This window comes from Aedes albopictus, chromosome 2, assembly GCF_035046485.1.
Source record: "Aedes albopictus strain Foshan chromosome 2, AalbF5, whole genome shotgun sequence".
NCBI classification, from domain to species: Eukaryota; Metazoa; Arthropoda; class Insecta; order Diptera; family Culicidae; genus Aedes; species Aedes albopictus.
The window spans coordinates 369449279-369473050 of record NC_085137.1 but is presented as its reverse complement, the minus strand read 5'-3'; the positions used below and the strand labels follow the sequence as shown (position 1 = coordinate 369473050).

At 40.2% G+C, this 23772-nt stretch overlaps 1 protein-coding gene across 1 annotated transcript in view; it reads right to left on the bottom strand.

The window, feature by feature from the left end:
* Positions 1 to 3795: 3795 nt before the first annotated feature.
* LOC109430547 (uncharacterized) overlaps positions 3796 to 23772 on the bottom strand; it is a 776197-nt gene continuing 756220 nt past the window's right edge. The window contains exon 18 of the mRNA XM_062852938.1: positions 3796 to 8364. Coding sequence (XP_062708922.1) covers positions 8210 to 8364 — 155 coding nt within the window. The 3' untranslated portion in view covers positions 3796 to 8209. The remainder of the gene's footprint in view (positions 8365 to 23772) is intronic.

Sequence of the window (23772 nt, the reverse complement as noted above, 5' to 3'; positions counted from 1 at the left end):
AGAGTTAGATACTGTACGTGCCTAACTCTATACAAAATTCAAATCAAATCAATCGGTTTGAAGTTGACTTAGTTATAGCGGCAGGTGCCCAAAATAGGTACACCTGCCCAAATGGAACAAGACCCTATCTTTCACAATTCTTTCCGAAATCGCTTCTCTAATTTCTTTCAGGGTCTTCTGGTGGATTTTTTTTTTCAATTCCAAAGATAATTCTTTAAGATACTTCTTCCGGAAGAGACTTTCAGAGATTCCTCCCTGAAATATTAAAGCACTATTAAAAGAATTATTCAACGATTTTTCAGGATTTTCCCGGGAAACCCTCGCGAAATACTTTAAAATATGCCGCCATTATGTTATGGGACTACTACCGGAAATCCGTAATTGATTGTTTTCGGAATTCATTAGAAGGATTTCTCCAGAATTCTTCTGATAATTTCTTTCGGATTTGTTTCAAGATTTTTTGTATGTAATCCTATGAACAAACAGGAATTAACCCCGGAATTTTCTAAAGAATACCTCTGGATTTTTTCTTATTATGTGCCGGAATTCTTAGAGTTATTATTTAAAAGAATTCGTCCTAAAATTGCATTCGCAATTCATTTTCCAAGTTATAGTAATAATTTAAGATTAATCGGTGTATGGATTATGGAGAACAGAATGTAGACATGCACAAAAACCCGTTATGAATTTCTTGCCTTATACGGGAAGACGAAAAACTGCGCTCCGTTTTCGTTTGCTTTTTTTTTAACTCAGGGCATGATTCTACAGTAAAAATGATCATCAGCTTACCGACTTCAACCATGCTGTGAACTATTGTAGTCATTCACTCAGCGAAGTAAACTACCGAAATTCATCAAAATACCTTATGAAATTTAGCCATAACTGTAAAGTATGGGTGCCATAAGAATACCTTATGAAAATTGAACATGCTTATTATGACCTAATTACATAAGATAAATTTATGAAATGAGCAGAAAAATCACAAAATGATGCAGACTGGAATCGATCCATGATCGTCAAGATCACTGAGCTCGTGCCCAACCCATGCGGCTATCGACGCTTGAGAATATCGTGTTGTTAAATGTGTATAAAAAACTGTGAGTCGATTCTGCGTCATATATCGACCTTATGAAAATCGTTCTAGCCGTTATGAATTGTTTAAAAGCTATTTCATAAGTTAGACCTTATGATAATCTTAGCTTTATTTGCCTGAGTGTACGACTGAATGGTATGACAATTTCCCTTCAATTTCACCAATACAACACTAATGAATTGTTACCATGTCGCTTAGAGAGATGAACTAGCCACCGGCTAAAAATCTCTATAATAAAGAAAAAAAATGTTACCATGTCAAAACACTCATTAGAAACGTATACAAGTGTAGTAACGTTTTTATTCTACCAAGAAGCAATTCAATTCATGAATCAGGTATGTTTTTTGCATTACCAAAGCAAGTTTCACATGAAAGTACGATTACTCGAACATTTTAATTGAAACAAAAGGGCACGGTAAATGGATACCTTAAAAATGAATGGTCTCCATTCACCGTGCCCCATATCGTCCCATATACCTAAACGAAGAAAATTCCCTTGGGTGGGTTGTTTTGATCATTTTTAAACAAAATAGAATAAAACTTCTAATACACGGTGAATGGGTCCCTACTACCACGGTGAATGGTGATCTACCACGGAATCAGGCGGCTTTACTGCCCTCTACTAATTGTACTATATCACCAACTTGTGAAATATTTGCTACTTTTGTGCATATTACTATAATTTTTAACTATCATGAAGGCAATTAACCCTCTCATACCCAAATTTTTGATTTTGATCTAAATATCATTTTTTGTCATCTAAAATTGATTTAAACCTGTTTTGGAAGATGATTCTTTTTAATTCTCGATTTCAGTTTTTGATTTTTCAAGTTTTTATTTTTGAACATCCCCACACTTTTATATTTTTCCTGGAAGCCTATTTGGGGTACGGATTGTTTGAGATGAAAACATTATGAGATTTTATGATTATTGTTGAAATATTTTTATTTTAAATTTTTTTCATAGGAAATTTTATTTTCCGTGTAATTTTAAGGAAAATAATTTTAGAGTGTATTCAATTCGCATAAACTATTAAACTAGGATATAATGATTTGGGAAAATTTTAAAATATGTTAATTGTAGCGATTCAAAATAAACAATGTCTTTTGAGAGGTGACTAAAACATCAATTTTTCAATGGTTTTTAAACAATGTAAATGCGCTTTATAAACCACCAAAAACCATTTTGAAATATACAAAACAGTCCTAAATATCAGCCAAAAATATAAAAATTTTGATTCCCTACGAAAAAAAATTACAAAAATGCTCAAACTATACCCCGTCTAAAGGCGGGGTTGGGTATTAGAGGGTTAAAAGCGGCACCCACAATATTTATAAGATTAGTGTCAAATGACAGCCCTCATTCGTTCCGAATCCTCTTAGATCTACGGTGAGTGGTGCCTTGACGGTATGCTAGAATGAACCCTATTTCGGAAAATATGTTCTGAATTTAGCCACTTTAACTTATTGGAAACGGAATGTTCGGATGAAATAAAGCCATATTGACTTATTTAAAACCCAATACCACTTCATTTTATTTTAATCTCGTTACCATATACATACTTTTCGTTCCATCTTAGTACACGTGTCTAGAACTCAAATCAGTTCACTAATTAGTTAGACACGAAAACAATTGCTGGGCAGCATTGGGAATCTTTTGCACTGAAACTTTTTGAAAAGAAAAAAATGTTGCATTCCTAACGTAATCCTCTCGTTTCGATGTGTAAATCGAGTAGTATACCTAAAATTAAACGAATCGAGTCGTAACATTGCATGTTTGTTGTTTTCTTTGATATGCAAAATTTCCTAATTAATTTTACGTTCGTCGAATGCCTAACAGTGGGAGATTACACGAAGGGTTCAAAGTATATGGCATTTTTTAGTAGTATTCAATCAGGTTTGGGAAAAAGTACATTCAGAACTGAACTGTTATAATTAATCCTAGCACGATTGTTGCACATCACATTGTCTTGAACATTTATAAGCAGGTTTTCTTACTAGACTTCTAAAGGGCTGCTATTTACACACAAGGATTTTTCTTTGGTGGTAGTGACAAAAAGCTTCCATTCCGAAACAAACAAATAAACTATTGCGTTCGCACGTGTTCCTCCAGTCCGTTTGCATGTAACATGGATGTATATATAGCTTTTTTTTTTAATGTTTCACGTTGTTAGTAGATCCTTCAGTTGACTATTTACAGTATACATTTCATTAAGATGGCTGTTAGTTAGGATGCTTCAACCATTTTCCATTTTTTTTTCTGTAGGCGAGAAAATAATACCTTCGTCTTTCGTATCACACAAATAAACACTACTACGATATATCATCTTCTTCTAAGGACAGCTCGCAATAGACTATAGAGAGTTTACAGCATTTCAAAAATTTCGCTACCAAAAATCAATAGTTGGACTTACAAAAATCGCTGCACTACAACTGTAAATACCTGACTGACACGATGTGTGTGAGTGATCTTTTTTTTTCTTTTATTGTGGTGATCAATATGTTTGCTACACTTCATTTCCGTACTGCCGTTTGCGCTAAAGGTATGCCGTTTGAACTAAAATACACTTTTCTACGGTTTGCATTCTTGTTTTTGTTTTTGCACACTTCTAAGCACAGACAACAAAGATCATCATTTCGGCGATTGTTATTCGTGTGATTTTTGTTAGATGGTTGGTGCGTGTGTATGTTTTTGTCTCACTGTTGTTTTTTTTGTTTGTTTGCATTAAACGTTCATTAAAAGTTATTTCATCTTTGTAAAGCACTTGAAATGTATGACAATAACAGGGCCAACGAATCATGCGAATGGAAACAGAAGGTGGAAATGTCAGAATTTTGTTTAAAAACTGTATTAGTTTTTCCCTGTATTGTTGCATACAAAATAGTTTCTTTAATAATTATTCACACTTGCTTATTATACACAGATTAACTGGGACGGGGTACTAATCAAAATGAGATTAATATTGGGTGTGTGAAATATAAAGCTATAAGCAACACGCAAGTAGGTTCCTTTAAAATTTGATGGTTTCTGAATTGTTTGGTGACCATTTGTTACATTTCGAGCGCTTTCGTGGCGCTGCGTTCGGCTTGCAATTACTTATTGAAAAATAACTTTCAATATGATATGACGGTATTATTGTTCTTGTTTTCAGTTTTCTTATTTGGAGTAGATTGGGTTATACATTTCTGGCTTGAATTAACGCGTGGAACTGAAAATCAAACAAAAAGAAGTGATAAGAAAGGCAGAGAAAAGAATTGACGCTTTTATAACTGTTGTCGTGAATTGTTCGTTTTAATATTAGGAGAAAATTGTCGCTTCGTTTGGGATCATGGTTACTTATCTGATTCATTCAGTGCACGCGCTCTCATTTTATATGAAAGTTGGTGGTTGTTAGAATCGATAACGTTAGTAGATTTTGTTTCCTAACAACAATGAATACTAAAGACAGTTCAAATAATATGTCATATGGTAATTCTTCACACAAGTAATATTTCAAAAACCGCAAGGGAAAATGTATATTTGAGAGTATTGAACAATTGATTTTGCATTAGACGTTAAAAGAATATTGAAGATTATCTTCAAAATATTTACTTGAGGTTATTAGTCAAATGAATACTTTGAAGATAATCTGAGGAATCCATTTAAGGTTCTCGTCTCAAGAAATTCGTAAAATTTCTTCCGTTATTTGACCAGGGTTTTGCCATAAATTCACCAATACTTCATGATTTAAGGTTTTGTTATCATGGTGAAAACTTGAATGTTTGAATAAGATTTTTTCTATAGGTTACATACTACTGCTGAACAAGCTATAAATGAGCATCATGGCGGATCAGCTTCATTTGACGTGCAGTTCATGCTGCACATGAAAATCAATGATTCCTCTAGATATTTATTCAGATTTTTCCAGGGATTTCTTCAGAATATTTTTCGAAAATTCCTTCAAATGTTCGTACAGGAACTTTAAGAAAATCTTCCGGACAAGGGCTGATAGTCTCTTTAATAAAGACAAATCAATCAAAATCTTCCGTAAATTAAAGAATTCTCTCCAGGGGTAACTTTGGAAATATCTCCACAGACTCTTTCAGAAAATTTCTCAGAAATTCGTTTGAAAATGTTCTTCAGGGTTTCCTTTCGAAATTCCAATAGAGTTTCCTCCAGAAATCCTTCAAAAACATATTTTTGAAAATCTTGCATGGATTTCTTTAGAAATTTTCACATGATTTTTTTGTTGAATGTCTGAGAATTCTTCTAAAGAAGAATTCTTATAGATATTCTTTCAAAAATTTCTCAAAGGTTCCTTTAGGAAACTTTCCCTAAATTTCTTCAAAAAAAATCTTCCACAAATTACTTTAGAAAATTCGAAAAGGACTTCTTCAGAAAATATAATAACTATTCCTCCAAAAACTTTTCTATTTCATTGAAAAATCTTGAGTTTTAAAGGATTCTTTCAAAAATATTGAACTTTCTTCAGAAAATGTTGTTAAAAACCGTTTGGGGATTCATTGGAAAAATTTCCCTCAGCGATTTATTCCGAATTTTTTTCAGGGATTCCTTCAGAACTTCTCGAGAGAGATTTTTAATTTTCATGGTTTGCTAAGTCCCTGGAGAAATCTCCAGAGGAATTCTGGAAGGAGATATTTCTGAAAAAATCACATGAGAAATTTCAGACAAGAATCCCTAGGGGAATCTTTGGAGAAATTTGTGGAGAAATCCCTGGAGGAATCCCTGAAGCAATTTCTGGAGAATCCTGATGGTATTCCTGGAGAATTTCCTGGAAGAATTTCTGAAGAAATCCCTAAAGGATTTCCTGGAGAAATTTATAGGGGAATTGCAGACATAATTTCTAAAGGATGTCAAGGAGCGATTCCTGGAGAATTTCCTAGAGGAATTCCTGGGGTAATTCCTAGAGAATTTCTTGGAAGAATTCGTAGAGAAGCTTCTGGATAAAATCCTGGAGGAATCCCTACTTTTATACTCTAGAGGAACTCTGGGACAAATTTCTAAAAAAAATTCTTGAGAAATTCCGTGGAGACCCTGGAGAACTCAATGAAAGAAATCCTGAAGGAAGGCCCGCATGAATTCCTGGAGCAATCCCAGGAGAAAATCGTGGAAGAACCCTTGAGGAACTCCTGGAGGAGTCCCTGAAGCAATTTCGGGAAGAATATTTGGAGAAATTCCTGGAGGAATCGCTGAAAGAATTCCTGAAGAAATATTTGCAAGAATCCAAGAAGGAATCCCTGAAAAAATGCCCAGATAAATTCCTGGAAGAATACCTAGGAGGATTCCTTGTGGAATCCTTGAAGGAATCCCTGAAGAAATTTTAAGATAAATTCCTAAGGAAAACCTTAAACAGTTCCTGTGAGAAGAAATGAATTAATTCTTGGAGGAGTTGCTTAAAGAATACGAGGAGGAATTCCTGGAGGAATTCCTAAGTTGTTCCACAAAGAATCAAAGAAGAAATTTCTAAGTGAAGCCTTGGAGAAATTCTTGGAGGAATCCCTGCAATTCGTGGAAGAATATCAGGAAGAATTCCTGAAGAAATCGCAGATGTGAATCTAAGAATTCGTGCATGAATTCCTTCGGGAATCCCTGTAGCAGTTCCTGAAGAAATCATTACAGGAGTTCCCGAAGAAACTACTGAAGAAATCCCGAAAGCAATTCCAAGGGGAATTCCTAAAAGAATCTTTACATATTTCCTGGAGGAAAAACTGGATTAATTCCTGGAGTTGTTCCTGAAAGAATCACTAAAGAAATTCCCGTGTGAATCCCTGGAGGAATTCTTGAAAGAAAATCTGCAGAAATTCCCAGACAGAAGCCATCCAATTAAGAATTCCTTAGGAAATCCCAGGAAAGCTGTCTTAACCTTTCAGGACTTCTTCTGTAATATGTAATTGCATTTCTTGGAACCTTCAAACCTAAATCACTAGCGGAACCCTGCAGGATGCTCATTGAAGAATTCACGAGGAAGCAATTCCTGGAGAAGTCCCTCGAGGAATTCCTGAAATAATTCCTGGAGAAGTTTCTGAAGAAATACCTGAAGAATTTTCGGAAGGTGTCCTTGAAAGAATTCATGAAGAAATCCCAGGTACTCCCAGGTACTAGCATGACGTATGTTTTAGTTGAATACTTTCAAGTGAAAATTCGTGAATTATGTGCTACTACTCTCTATATGTAGCAGCAAAGGCCGGTTCCGTCATATCTGGAAATTTTGGCATGTTATTTTTCGGTATTCCATGAATAAACATCACAAAATTCAGCCATTCAACCAAGCTTGTTACTTGTTAAAATTCTATGATAAGATTGAAGTGACTTTCTTGGAAAAATACTTGGCGAAATTTCTCGTGGTTGTCGAGTAAAAAAGGTTTGATAATTATAGATAATAGTTAATTATGCAATGAGTTGCAAAATAAAGATTTTAACGGCACGAATCATACGTTTATCTAACGAGGCTTGCCGAGTCAGCACTCTTACTGTAACGATTCTAACAATTCATCAAGTTTCATCATGCTTCTGCTCGTTAATCAACCGATTATCCTCTACGAATTCTACTCCTGTTTTCGGTTCATCCCATAAGTTATCACTCTTCAACATTAATATTACATTTCATCAGTACCTAGATCTTACGCTTAAATTGTTATCCTATATGTTCATCCTTATATAAAAAATTCATTTAGTCTAAATCGGTGTGTATGTATTTCGCGTAGTTTCTCTGCCCGCAGTTGCGTTCTGTCTCTCTATCACTCAAAATCACATTCAAATCCTCCAACATCCACAACCGTTGACATCCGAACTCCGACGCTTCGGCACTCACTACGCCTGGATGCAGCAGTCATTCGCAACCTTCTGTCACGCTCGTAATGCTAATGTCCTTTCAATATGCACACCGAACCCTTCCCCCTCCCTTGAACCCCACCTCAACCAACCCCAACTCGCTGATGGACGTTTTCAATTGATGTTACTCCTAGTAGTGATAGCAGCAGTAGTAGCCGTTGTTGCCCTAGTAGTAGTAGTATAAGTAGTGATAGTAGAAGCAGTTCTAGCGATATCATCATTCGGCAGCAGCGGTGACGACGACGGCTGCTGTCCTCCTATGACGCTCGCCGCCTAAATCTACCTTCACGGGGCGCCCGGTTCCACGTTGTGCGCTGTGCCCAGTATCGTCGAGTCGAAGTTGAGCCTCAGCTCGCCGGCCAGTATCAGCTCCGAGATGCAGCCCACGATACCGGACGAGTACCGCTGGCGGGTGTAGAAGGAGGCTGCCGGCAGGCCACCTGCGGGAGAAAGTTAAATGCATTAAAATTCAAATTACTAATATGCTGATTTTGGCGGGGTCGAGTTTGGGGATGATTTTAAGCCGTCGGGAAGGACACGTTCAGACAGTCATAGGATGTAATCCAGTGATGTAGGTAATGGATGTAGGGGAACAAAGCCAAAATGCCAAGATGGGGTAAAATGGCCCAACTCATAAAATCATTCCTGAATGGGACTTGATCATTGCTACAAGTGAATGGTGTCATGATATGTTTCCATCGGACATTCTTCTAGAAGCTAGGCCACCAAACCCACGAAAAATCTTTTGATTTCCTAATGAAAATTGTCAACTTCCGGTTTTTCGTGCTTGCAATTGGTTTTCTGTTGATTTTATTACCAGAGAAGTGTTTCCAACGAGATTGAGGCACGCATGGAGGCGCATGGTTGTTGTTGTCTACGCTTTCCATGTTACGGGTCATTCAAATATGACGGCCATCGTTTTGCGAGGAGGGGGAAAACTCTCCATTTACTGAGTATACGAAAAAAGCGGGACAGAGGGAGGAAAAGAAGTCGGAAATGCCCGAAAAGTGATGGACGTAATTTTTGAATGTTTTCATAAAGTGGCATCTTACCCCATGGCAGATGGCCTTTTTGCACCACTTCCGTTTTACGAACCAGTTTTTAAAAGCGCTTAAGGACAGACTTGTAAGAATCCCAAAATGGCCGCCACAATGGCCGACTTTGGCACCTACTCACGATTTCGAGAGCACAAATCTCTTCGTAAACAAAACCTGCGCACCTGATCTTTTTATTTTAAGCTTATTACAAGTGAGCAAGAACAGAATAATAAAATGCTTGGTTGTGTAAAGCTTGCACACTCAATCCCAAACTCGATGTTCGGTACTTTTTTTAGCGGATAAGTTCGTCAAAACTACAAAATTGCTGAACACTCGGTGCTTTTCTCGAGCCTGTACTGAACATTGCATCAGAAACTACTGGCGACTGCTATTTTTCAAGATCATATGCTGTGTACGGTGAAAATAATTGCTGATATGTTCAGCACATCTAAGTTCTCCCCTGTAGTCAAAAAGTTCGGTAAACATTGTTACTGATCAGTCAGTAATCTTGAACTTTTCACTGAATGGTCGTCATTTTATTACCGTACGATTGTTAATCATGGCAGAGCTGTCAAACTGTTACAAAGCACGCCATCTTATTCTATTCTGTGGGCAGTGGAAGTAAAAATTCGAAGTTTTAAGCAGTATAATTTTACGGCTGTGGAAAACAAAATTGGAAGGAATGATCGAGTGCATATAACAGTGTGACGTAAGCACAAAGAATATCAATGTAAGTACTTTGGTTTTCATGTTTCTTTTTCCTTATAGAAATGCTCATCGGTAAACGAAAATATTGTGTACTTTTTCTCTGGCGACGTCACCTTCCGGACTCAGATGCACCACCAAGAATGAATTTTTATAAACAAACTGTGTAATTTTATTGTATTTTAATAAAGGGCTGGTTTCAGCATAAAAAAAACATGCTCTGATTGCTTGAAACTCGTCGAAAAATACTGAGCTTCTCACTTATTTGTAGAATAAAAACAATCCCATTGTAACCGAACTTCGTCAGAAAAAAGTACTGGGCTGGTCAGCTATCTACCTGACAAATGCATATGGTTTAACCGAACGGTTTTCAAAAAAAAAAAACTGAGCTGTCTTCAAACTATAGCAATCGCTTCAGTTATTTTTGACAGTTCGTTGAAGCGCCGCAACTACTGAGCGCTCAGTAATTGTTTTAATTACCGAAATGATCGCCGAGCGCTCAGCTGTTATAATCTCGTCAAAAATATTGCTGAGTTCGGCAGAAAAAAGTTAGTGTGTGCTTCTTGAGATTTGTGCATTTGAAGTTTTGATGCACTGTTCAAGCGGGATGTCAAGACGTTTGTCCTTTAAATCGATGAAAATGCAACAGTTTAGTGAATATTTTTGCTGCAGCATCGAGCAAATATTGTCTAGTTGCTGTTACCACTTTGAAAGCCTAACAAATGAGGCTAATTATTCAACGATGAAAGTTTGAAAAATGGAGCTCCTCTAGAGATTCCCCCAGAAATTCATCCACAAATTGTTGAAGGAATTCCTCCTAGAATTCCTTCAAGGATTCCGCCAGCAATCCCCAAAGGATTACCGTCGTGCGGGGCTTCTTTATACACTTTTTAATGGTTTTTCAACTTCATGACATTATAACTCCCAGAATAGTGAATGTATTTCCACAATTTTTACACATAATAATTGTGAGTATGTATGTAGGATGCATGCAAAATTTGAACTAAATCCATCAATAAACAAAAAAGTTGCCCATACACCAATCGGAGACATCTCATATAGAACAAGAGGGGGGCTACTTGGACATTTATAATTAAAACAAAGCTGCAGTTAAAATTCTGGGTTTATTTAAAATACTACTTTGTACCAGTACTGTTGTGTACTATATCATACATGATTTCAATAAATATATGCGTTTTTAGGTGGTTCTGTGCCACCTTTGGTATTATGAGCAGCGCGATATTTTAATATAGACTTAAAGGCTGTCTGGGGGCCATCAATCCTTTATTTAGGTTAAACGGTCATTTATAATGTGTATCGATACAAATATTCGATTGTATATGCTACGTCGATACTTTTTGCACGAATTGAGCAACCCTCTGAAATTTATGAACTGTAGAAACAATGCTTACAGAGCAAATGTTCTGATACGTTATGTATATTTTTATGATTCATTCGATGTTTTTTCGCCTCCTGACAAGCAATAAAGGGTTTGTTTGAAAAACAATTTCAACCAAATGAAGGGAAAAATATTGCGTCATAATAGTCCCAAAGACATCAAACAGATTTGAACCATATTTCAAATTCAAAAAATCCATATTCAAAAATGTCCAAAGTAGCCCCGTGTTTCAAAAGTAGCCCCGCACGACGGTACCTCCAGCAATTCCTCCAGAATTTTATTTAGGAATTTCTCCAAGAACTATTCCAGGAAATTCTCCAGGAATTACCCCAAGATTTTCTTTAGTAATACCTCCAGTAATTTCTCTAGGAATTGATCCAGGAATTGCTCCTGGACATCCTTCAGAAGTTATGACAACAATTTCTCCAGGATTTTTTTCTGAAATTCTTCTGGAAATTTTTTCAGACACTCTTCCAGTTAATTCTCCAGGAATACCCTCAGGAATTTTTCAGGGATTCCTCCAGGAAATCCTCCGAAGCTTCCTCCAGGAAATCCCCCAGACGTTCCTCTGAAGATTATTTTTGGAAAATCTCTAGGGATTTCTTCATAAATTCTTCCAGGAAATTCCGTAGATGGGCTGCATCGAGCCCGAAACCGGTCGGCATTAAGGTAATTTTTTAATTATTTTGACGATTGTAAGAACCATAAGTGTCGTGTCTTATCTCGCGTCGCGTTTCGTGATTGTCGTGTTTGTTCTTACGTTAGCACTAAGTACACAAATTAAAAGTGAATTCCCAAAGGTATACCTCTAGGAATTTCTCCAGGATTTTATCAAGGAATTTCTCCAGAAACTTATCTAGGAATTACCCCAGGAATTTCTACATGAATTTCCCCCAGGAATTTCTCCAGGAATTTCTCTAGGAATTGCTCCTGCACATCCTTCAGAAATTATGTAAACAATTTCTCCAGGAATTTTTCCAGAAATTCTTCTGGAGATTTTCTCAGAAATTCTTCTAGGAAATTCTACAGGAATACCCTCAGGAATATTTCAGGGTTTCCTCCAGGAAATCCTCCAGAGGATTCTGCCTGGAAATCTTCATAAATTCTTCCAGGAAATTCCTGGAGGAATTCCATCAGTAATTTTTCAAGGATTCCCCCAGGGACTTCTTTACAAACTGCTTCTAGGATTCCTCCAGAGATTCCTTCAGGCATTCTTTCAAGGATTTATCCAAGAATTCCTCCAGAAATTCCGCTAGAAATTCCTTCAGGATTCCAGAAACAGAAAAATAATAGAATAGAAATAGAATTCTCCCAGAATTTCTCTAGAAATTCATCCCGTTATTCTTCCGAGAATTTCTCTTAGAGATTCCTCCAGAAATTCCCAAAGAAATACCTCTAGTAATTCCTCCAGGTATTCCTTCAGGATTTTATCCAGGAATTTCTCCAGGAATAACCCCAGTAATTGCATCAGGAACTAACCCAGGAATTGCTCCTGGACATGTCAAAATTATGTCAGCAATTCCTCTAGGTATTTCTCCAGGAACTTCTCCCGAGATTTTATCAGGAATTGCTTCCTGATTCCTCCAGATATTCCTCCAGGGGATTTCCCTCCTGAAGGGATTCCTCCAGATGTTTCTTCATGAAAAATCTCTTCAGGAAATTTTTTGAAGATTCCTTCAGGAAATCCTCCAGAAGTTTCTCCAAAGATTCTTCCAGGAAATCCCCTAGAGATTTCTTCGGAAATTCTTCAAGAATATTCACCAAGAATTCCTTCAGGAATTTTTCAGGAATTCTTCCAGGTATTCCACCAGGGATTCCTCCAGATATTCCTCCAGGGATTTCTTCACAAATTTCTTCAAGGAAACCCCCTGGGATTCCTTGAGGAATTCCTTCGAGAATTTCTCCAGGAACTTCACTTGGAATTCCACTGGAAATTCCTCCAGGAATCTGTCAAGGGGTTCTTTCAAAAATAGAAAAATAACAGAAATCTCTCAGAATTCTGCTGGAGATTTCTCTAGATATTCATCCAGTAATTCTTTCAAGAATTCCTCTAGAGATTCCTCCAGAAATTTCCACAGGAATACCACTAGGAACTCCTCCATTTATTCCTCCGGGATGTTATCTAGGAAATACCCCAGGAATTTCTTCCGGAATATTCCTGGCATCCTTCAGGAATAATGCCAGCAATTCGTCCAGGAATTTCTCCTGGAAATCCTCTTGGGATTTCTTCAGAGATTCTTTCAGGAAATTTTCCAGGAATACTTTGAGGAAATTTCCAGGGATTCCTCCAGATATTCCTCCAGAGATTCCTCCAACAATTACTCAACGAATTTTTCAAGGAATATTTCCAGAGATTCCATCAGCGAATCCTCCAGAAATTCCTCCAAGGGTTCTTTCAGGAAATCCTCCTGGAATTTCTCAAGAAATTTTTTTCAGAGATTTCTCCAGCGATTCCTCCCATAGTTCCTCTGATATTTCTTCAGGAATTTCTCCGAGAATTCTTCTAGGGATTCCAAGAATTCACCCAAAAAATTGCTTAAGGAAATTCTCCATGAATTCTTCCAGGAATTACGCCAGGAATTTGATCAGAAGTTTCTACAGGCATTTCATATAGGAATTTTTAAAGACATTTCTTATGAAATTTTACTAGGGATTTTGTCCAGAATTCCTCCAGGAATTTCTCCAGAAGTTTCTCCAAGGAATCCTCCAGAAATTTATCTAGGATTTCCTCATGCGATCTCTTCAGAAATTTCACTAGGTATCCCTCCCATAATTTATCCAGGAATTCGTACAGGTTTATTTTTTGAAATTCTTTCAGGAATTCCTTCTGGAATTCAAAAATTCAAAAAAAAAATCTGGAGGAATTTCTCCAGCAAATAGTATTGGAAGATAAATGGAAGCATACAGGAACCAGGAAAATCTAGGTTTATCCTCAAAAGAGTTCGTAATTTCCAAAAGAGTTCAGCTATAATTGCTGATGAATGTTTTGTAGACATTGACAAAAAAAATCAGAGCAAAATATTGCACGAGTAAATTAAATACTTAATCTTCCAGAAATTGGCCATTGCTACCAGAACCACGTTGATTTGTGTAGATCAGGCGAGTTTTTGTTAACGTATTGTTCAAAATACAACAGGGTTAAATAAAGCTTTTAGAATATAATGTTATTATATTCAATTTCATCGTGTTGCGTTTAGTTATAAAAGCTAGTAGGTACATTTTTACTAAGGGTGCTTACCCCCCCCCCCTTACCGAAAACCTGGCTACGCCCTTGCCCTGAAGTCTGTATCAACTAAAATGACCATCCCTGAACATCTAGCATAGGTTCTATGGCGGTGACATCGGGGGCATTTCAGGTTTGCATCCACAAAACATGCTTTGCGACGTATAAAACTTCATGATTGCAAGAGAATGGGGTAGAAAAAGTTGACTGAAGTATGTAGCAACTGATATGGCCGCTGCGGAACTATTGAAAACGGGTTCCGCGAGGGCCTCGCAAGCACAATAACACACGAAATAATCACTTTTAGCCATTTGGCAAAACATACCCCTCCCCCACCCATCCGGTATATCTCCGTAATGGTTCCGGATATAACATGACCACTTGATTGTAAGAAACTAGCACCAATTTATGATCGATTAAGGGCGACTTCAAAAAAATCGGATGAAAATTGACGAAATGCCAGCATTTTCAAAATGAGTTGTCGGGGGTCGGGTATGTGAAGGTAAATGATGTAGCCAGGCGAATCGGATTAGTCATTAATGTGCCGGAGACAAAGTACATGACGGCAAAGGGCTCTAGGGAGGATCTAACGCGCCAGCCACCCCGAATTTCTATCGACGGTGATAAAATCGCAGCGGTTGAAGAATTCGTGTGCTTGGGTTCACTGGTATCGTCCATACCACGAAACTCGGGAGGCTTCAGGAACACAAATGTCTCAAATGGAGGATAACATGCCTCTGGAGCCAGCCTTCTGAAGGTAAGTAAATATGCCACTGAAGTCGATAGACAGATCATATTGCCAGAATACGGGATAACCCCACAAAGTTGATGTTAACTACATCATCTGTCAACATCCACAAACATGTAATGTATGTCTGATCCCCATTCTGCTATAAAAAACGAACTCCCTTACATGTTTTTCTAAAAACCCAACGCATAAGTCGGTATGAATATTTTTCACCATATATTTTAAACCGAAGTCATCTCATCCGTAGTGAAGCTTTCCACACACCACAATCTCTGTGGTCGAGGCAGGAATTTCTAATTTTATCGGAAGCCTTCGTCGACCCTAGCAAACACCGCATACCAAACTAAAACCCAACCAGGACTCGTTCCATTTAACTCAGTCAGTTGGTCATAAACTGGAATTATATACAGAAAAGGAGGCAGAGGGCCGTACTACTTTCCAACTGTTGTGAAACTCATGGCAGAAAAATAACCATTTCAGTCTGATTTGATTCGTAAGCCACTCTCACTCTCATTTTCCTTGTGCCTCCCTGCTCCTGGTAGGGGTCCTCGTTCAAATGTGCTATCATTACTTTCTTTGTGTTGAGTTTCAACGGAATCCATATTCTTCAAACGAAAGAATGATACCCGACTACGACGACGACTAAGGCGACCGTCGATGATGATGGTGATGGCACCGCGCCGCTATAGTACCCGAGCTTACACTTGTTCTCTATTCAATGGGGCGCACAATGGCGAACAACCGAAGAACCGCCAGACGATAGAACTGCAAGGCAAATATTTGGACCAGTTTTCAGACTCGTCCATAAAACTGATATTTATGCTGCGCAGCATGGTCGAGCAATATGTTGTTCGGTTTTAAAACGCTTTTTTTTTTCTTTCCGTGCGATTCGTTCGATTTTTTTTCTCACTCGAACCAAACTTAAAATTCTGTTAGGATTGGAAGGACTTAGGACCGAGGACATAATCATCCGCTCGGATCTTAGTTGGTACCCATTGGAGGGGCGTTGAAAATACTTGGCTGCATGCTCTGCTGTCGACAACGGGAGCCGTTTTTCATTCACGTCCTTTTTATGAAGGGTATGGAAAAAGGATGTTTCCCAATAGTTTTTTTTTCTTCTAAGCTTTGAACCAAGTGAAGGAATGGTATGTTGTTGTAAGCTGGGGCAGGTTCGGTTTGTAAAATATGGTTAAAATGTGATTTTATTCAAATTATGTGGGAATCAGCGTTTAGATTATGGCCTGGAATATCATTGAATAGAAAATGCAAAGTATGGACATTTTGAACAGATTAATTTTGTTTACAGAGGAAGCCTGTTACAATTCACAGTTATAGGCGGCCATAAATACCATTCTTTGTAAAATGTTGCTGAGTATCTCATAGAGCGGCAACAGAGTTTTGGGAAGGATCTTGTCTTTTTTTCTCTAAGCAATGGGAGGATAATCTGCTAAACAAACACCCGAACGACCCAGGTCTAGGTAGTGTGGGGTTGGGGACCATATCCTATAGGCAAAGTAAAAGACAGCACTACACCCCCGACCCACTAAATACATTCGGGAGAACCCGCATGAACGAAACGATGCATATGCTGCCGGAAGCAGCCATGGCCCAACAGGACCTGATTCAGGTGAAATGTTACTTCCCCATGGCGTATATAAACCCAATTATCTATTCTCGGAATTAACCTATGGGTCCATCTTTCTTTGGTGGAACTGTCCTACGCGCGGTGCCATTTGATCATAGAGACCATCCTGGCAGTCCTGCGTCCTGCGTATGGTTCTTGTGCCGCGCATTTCGAAGCACTCTATGTCCTTTTCAATAAAAATACCAACAGGCACCAGACAAGTGATGATGCACAGCGCATCGTGTGGCACGGTTCGGTTCGCGCTCGCAACTCTCAGACACAATTTAGCCTATCAGTACTTTCCAGCTTACCACGGTAGCTGTCGATACTTAGCGGCGTGCCCCAAGCCAGTCCGCCATACCTTAGTATGGACGAGGGAACACTAACCAGAAGCTTGAGCTTGCTGGCATACACCACAGAGCTATTGAACATCATCCAGGATAGCTGTGGAGGCTCTCTTGCAGGCATAAATAATCAACGTGGCTACCGGAGATATGCTTATCGTCGATCATCACCCCAAAGTGTTTGACGGAGCACTTAGAAGTGAAAGTGCAATCGCCTACACCAATCACCACTCCGGTTTTTACAAGCTACCACCTCAGCTTATCCACTCCTCCACAACTGCGATCGAATGGCCGGCTGTCAATTCCACTTATTCGATCGATTCATCGTAGACCTCTAGCGTAATGTCATCAGCAAAGCTGACGATTGCCATACCTTTCGGAAACTTCAACATCAACACATGGCATTCCATATAAATTATAGAATTTTGCGAGACTCCTGAGGGTATGTGAAAGCATTTTTGACCCACCTTTGTATCGAAAATCAGTACTCGATTCTGGCAGTAACTTCCAAGAATCTTGTACAGGTACTCGAGTATCTATACTCAAAAACGCATCGACAATAGCTGCCCAACAGATGTTATTGAACGCGTTCCTTACATCCCGAGACACTATACTGCACTGTAGCGAGTCCCCCTCTTCTTATGCTGGACGGCTGTCTCGGCGGTCTTTGTAACCGACAAGATAGCGTCTAGGGTCGACCTCTCTATCCGGAAGCCGAGCCGGTTGCTCGAGAGACCATTTTCACCCTCGGTGTGCCTCAACATTCTATTAAGGATGATCTTTTTGAGCACCTTCCCCGCCATGTCAAGCATAATGGTTTATATGCCGACGGGTATCCAGGTGGTTTCCTTGCCTTTGGCAATAGAACCAGGCTCTGCCTCTTCCAAACATCTGGGAAAACTCCCTTGTCCAGGCATTTCTGCATAGGCAACTTGAACATATCGGGTTATAGCTACTTTTAAGGCCAGATTCGGAACTCCGTCCGGACCTGGAGCCTTATCTACGCTAAAGGGCTTTCCTATCCCCGCAAGTTCCACATCGGTGATCCTCTCCTCATCGCCAGCCCCAGCCCCCGGCTGTCCTACGAATGCAGGCCAAAGACTAGGATCGTGACGCGGAAAAGCCCCTCGATGATCCCACATATCCAACATATCTGGAGATTCCTCTCCCAAGTAACATTTGTTCTAAGGAGCTCTTCTAATCTATTTGACTAGAAAATGTTACTTGGGTCTGTAGAATCCATTATATTTCTCGTCTTGGCCATCACGAAACTGTACGCATCACTCAGGGATTCGCATTGGCACTCAGGCAGAGACCCTTGAAGCAGACGTTTTTGCTTGCCCTTATCTCGGTCTTCAGAGCGACTTTTGCAGCGGCAAACACCACCCGTCGTTCGTTTCGCTCATCCTCAGATTACGCTCGCTAGCGCCGCCTAGCTCGTAAGCAGTCGACTCGGCTAGGCATGGTCGTATCGCACGCACGCTAGAGCACCGCTACCAGCTCGTCGCCGTCTTAACAAAGTAGGCTTAGCTTACGGTGGGGCACCATCCTAAATACCCCTTCGTTGAAGTATAATGTCTTCCACCTGCAAGGGCTTGGCATTGGCCTAGCCGCCTCTTCTTCTACCCGCTGCCTGCTGTTGCGAAGCGCCATGTGATCGCTGTGAATGAAGCTATCGTCCACCTTTCAGCTCGAACTACTTGCTAGGCCAGGACTACATAAAGTAACGTCAATAATCGAGTCCGCCCGCCTGACAAATCAGTTGCTGAGCTGCGTCACAGTGCAGTGGTTCAGGTTCAGCTGCGTTACATGAACTGTGGTTTGTTCACTACGGCTTTCTTGATGGTCCCCCGGAACAAATCAGGCACATGGACTCGTGCAGCCCTGTGCCTTATGGACAGAGATACCAGATGATTTTCTGTATCACTCGTTCAAAAATCTGTATCCCACACAAAATTTGGGTGAGAAATCTGTCCTTCGGCACCGCATCGCCTGCACAGCTTGCTCCAGTCAGAGCCTTTGCAGTCCCAAGACTTGTGTCTTGGTTCCAGACACCTGAAGCAAACCTCCGGTGGCTCATGAAAGATTGGATGGCATACTGATCAGCCGATCTTGATCTTCCCACTGAACAAACTTATTTACGTCCGCCGCAGGTAGCTGTACCATGGCTACCCGTGTGCCTGTTGGCTCCTTCTTTAGCCGAACGGCTGCGGTGACCACCTGCACCTCTCACTGTTGCCGCAGTGCCGTGACGAGCTCTTCCGCTTCAGTGACCTCGTATAGGTTCTTCACCATTAGAGTCGCCTCTGCTGTAAGAGCCCTCATCTCGACCCCTACGCCACGGACCTCTTTTTGCCAGACTTTTGTAGGCGGCGCCCTTGCGTTCTTTGTCGTGCTTGAGCTCTAGGATCATTTCACCCGTACAAGTACGTCTAATACTGCGCAAATCGGCTCCCAGATCAACGAGTTTGGTAACGCTTCGCATCGTTCTCAAGACGTCCGAGTACTTAGACTGTGCGGTCTTGATGACGAGCGGTTTTTTCTTCTTTCTCTTCTGCTCGACTTTCGTCCAATGGGAGTCATCCCCTTGGTTTGCCCTACTGTGTGGTTGCAGAGGGCCTAAGAACGGTTGCAATCCCTTGTTCTCTTCCATCAGGAACGGGTCAGCCTTTTCAGGCCCACCCTTTCCTGTTTTACGGGACACCTGGCTGGAGTCCGACTTACTGGCATTACTGCCGAACTTCGGGATTAGTATCCGCTTAGTCTTGCGGACACCACCAGGCAGCTCCTCTCCCGACGGCTGCATCGCCCGCTTCTGCGTGTGCTTATCAAAAACAGTCGCATCCGCCACACCTTTTGGGCTTGCTGCAACAGCGCAGGCCTTCGTCTGTGTAGACTTCGTAACCTTTGCTTTCGCCGCTTCTGCAGCTGCTGAAGTATTCACGAGTCTCTCGTGATCTTGCTTGGCATCGTCCATCGACTTACGAAGTCGCAGCAGGGCCATTTTAAGGTCCTTCTTTATGTTAAGCTTCGTGGACGCAAAGTCGATGATCTTGCTGCTGCTCAGCCACCTCCATTGCAGATAACCCACCTTTTTTTTGGTTGATGACCCTTATCAACCACACTCCGTCCAGTATCTCCCACGGCAGGCTAGCCGAGGAATGAATTGAAACTCGCACGCTGGAGCTGCGTGCGCGGCATCGTTTTGCAAATCATCAAATGTTTTGACTGATCCTTGACATGTAATGTATCACTACCCATCATAGCATGTTGAAGTTTTCATCCCAGATCTATTCTAAGGCCTCCAAAGTACTCCGAAGTTTGTGTCATAAATTCACCATTCTCAACCAAATTTTATTCACGATGAATGATTTCAGAACGTAGTCTACGGTACTCAAAAAGCCGCAAAGCTGTGGAGCGGACCTGGTGGGATGGTTAGAACACTTGACTATCACGCCGAGGACCTGGGATCGAATCCCACTCCCGACAAACTCACAAAATGTGAGTTCTTCCTTCGGAAGGGAAGTAAAGCGTGGGTCCCGAGATGAACTAGCCTAGGGCTAAAAAAAGCCGCAAAGCACCGCTAGAAAACTCATGATATTGCTAATTTAGAGAAAATTTTCCACTTTTCGGAAGATTGAAAAGCTACCGCAGCTGTCAGACTGATGATTTTTACCGATGTATCATCAATCGCGATCAATCAGTCCAAGGATACCTTGGATCGAGCCTTGGATACGACGCCGATGATCATTGTTTGTTGTTGCTTTTCAGAACATTTCACTTTGCAAGCATGCTTTGATTTGACCAAACTTTTCAATGATACGATCATTTTCATGGCTGCGGTTCGACTTTGACAGCTGCGGTAGAACTCGGCGGCTACCGCAGAGTGGAAAATTTTCTAAAAATCCGCAATACATACATACAGAGTTGCTCTCTGTCACTGTCAGTGATAGGCAAACCGCCGATTTTGATAGGCTGCCGGCTGACTGCGATCCAAGTCAGCGTGTGCTCTGTTGAGTCACCTGAACTTGATTGATTGCGATGGTGGGTAGATATCACTGATAGACCATCTTTAAAATTCGTTTGAAAATCAAAATAATTATTTAAAGTGATGGAATTTGAATATGTGATACAGAATAACAAGTTTTGTATGTTACTCATTAAACATTTTGAGTTTTGGCCTAAATCATCAAAATATCAGTTCAGTTGCTATGATAGTGCTCTGGAGTGCGGGTCAGTATCAAGCCGTTGCCGGTTACTATCATTTTGATATTGATCGGCCTACATTGATAGTGACGGTGGTGCAAAATCAGTAGTCATTTGACATGACTGATTTTTCACAGCTCTACATACATATATTGGATGCTTTAGGTCATCTGAACTACTCTGGAATCCATTTTCTTAAGATCAGGATCTACCATCATTTGTGTTCACTCTGCTCAAGACATTTAATTACGTTGATGTTCATTAGACCTCGCATTGCTACGAGCAACTCGATATTGTGGTAGCTGGACATTCTGTGAACTACAAATGGTCTCCAATACACTTTGAAGTTTGGGTTACGATCTACATTTTTTTCAATTGTAAAAAAATATGTATGGAATACTGCTGGTGGAGCCTCACTGCACAACTATAATGCTGTTGGTACATTCATGGGATATTTCAGGCTTTACAAACTATTCTGGAATTAGGACCTTCAAGGTCTACAGGCTCTACTCTTGTTTCTCTTCACTCTATCGACATAATTCTTTCACGGTTATGTCTGTTGCACCTCATAATATTACGAGTAACTCTATGTGTTGCTATTTGGGTGTCCACTGACATACAAATGGGCCCAATGTATTCAGAAGTTTGGGTTGCAATATCTGTAAATCTTTGGAAATTGTTATTGTAACGATTGATCGCGGAATATAACCTACGCCACTTCTTGAGCCGCAGATTGCAATTTTGACTTAGCAACATTCACTTGGTGATTTAGGTCATCCAAACTTTTCTGGAACTAAGACCTTCAAGCTCTGCAAGCTCTATTCTTGTATATCTTTACTTTATCGATGCAATTCTTTCAAGACTATTCACGAGAGGTTGTCCGAAGGAAAAAGTTAAAAATGACGCTTGTTTAGGGCAGTTGCGATGGGGATCGCGATCGGGTGACATTGTTCGAAGGAAAAGGTGAAAAATAACGCCTGTTTAGGGCAATTGCGATGGGGATCGCGATCGGGTGGCATTGTTCGAAGGCAAAAGTGAAAAATGACGGTTGTTTAGGGCAGTTTCGATGGGGATCACGATCGGATGGCATTGTACGAAGGAAAAAGTAAAAAATAACGCGTGTTTGGGGCAGTTGCGATGGGCATCGCGATCGGGTGGTATTGTTCGAAGCAGAAAGTGAAAAATGACGCTTGTTTAGGGCAGTTGCGATGGTGATTGCAATCGGGTGGCATTGTTCGAAGGAAAAAGTGAAAAAATGACGCTTGTTTAGGGCAGTTGCGATCCGGTAGCATTATTTGAAGGAAAAAGTGAAAAATAACGCCTGTTTGCGGCAGTTGCGATGGGAATCGCGATCGGGTTGCATTGTTCGAAGGAAAAAGTGAAAATGGCGCTTGTTTAGGGCATTTGCGATGGAGATCTAGATCGGGTTGCGTTGTTCGGCGGAAAAAACGAAAAGTGACGCGTGTTTGTGGCAGTTGCGATGAAAATCTCGGTTGTGTTGCATTGTTCGAAGGAAAGAGTGAAAAGTGACACGTGTTTGTAGCAAGTGCACATGGTCCTTCCTCGTGAAGTGATAAAAATGAATGCACACTTTGTAGCAAACAGTATTGCAGAAATTTGAAGGGGTTAAGGAGTGGTTGCGGTCATCCGACGACATAGCACTGGGTGAGATCATTCCGATTTTTTTTTCCTCTACATACTAGAAAAAAGTTGGGGTAATTTCGCCAATACGTTTTTATGAGGACTCCTGAAGTCTGTAATATCTGCAAATTAATGTAGTAGCTCTGGTGCAGGCCTAATATTGAAGCGATAAAAATGTTAGAAGGAATAATTGCAGTTCACAATAATAATTGAGCAAATTTAAAATAATTGACTTAATAACCTCAACGGCTGTCGATCACAGGGTCTACTCTTAATAAAGTACATAATTCTAAAATAGCTATCTAAGCTTGAAAGTTTATTCTCCGCATACTCTAAGTTCAATACTGTGGGAAACGCGCGGCTATTTTCGTAAGTCGATCGGTTTTATCGGTAGGGTGATGGGGACGCGAATATTGAATATGAAATCAGAAGCGCGGGGTAACTTTCGTGTGAAAGTCGGTTTTCACGGTAGTGTAAACGATCAATACGGTGGCGCGTTTAATATAGAATGATCGTTGACGTATGTGCATTACCCTTACTCTCGCGACCAGATACATCATAATCGGGATGAGAACCGTGTCGTATACTTTCATATAACTAGTGGATCATATCACCTACCAAAGATGGCTCCAAGATCCACACCTTACCCTACTAACAAATACTCCTTCCGAGACAACTGTGCTGTGGATTCCACGGTTTCCAGTAACAACGGTTGTCGAACTAACATTCCTTCCCCTTTCCCGATGACCGTAAGGACGTGGCCGGCGCCGTTATTGATTTTAAAATATTGAACTCTCGAATTGTGCACATTGAGAGTGTGTAGCTAGTCCCAAGCACCATTCATTTGATCTCTGTGCAACTTTGATTATTCTGGTTAATCACGGAGTAGCAACTACGATGTGTACGATTATCTTTGCTTTG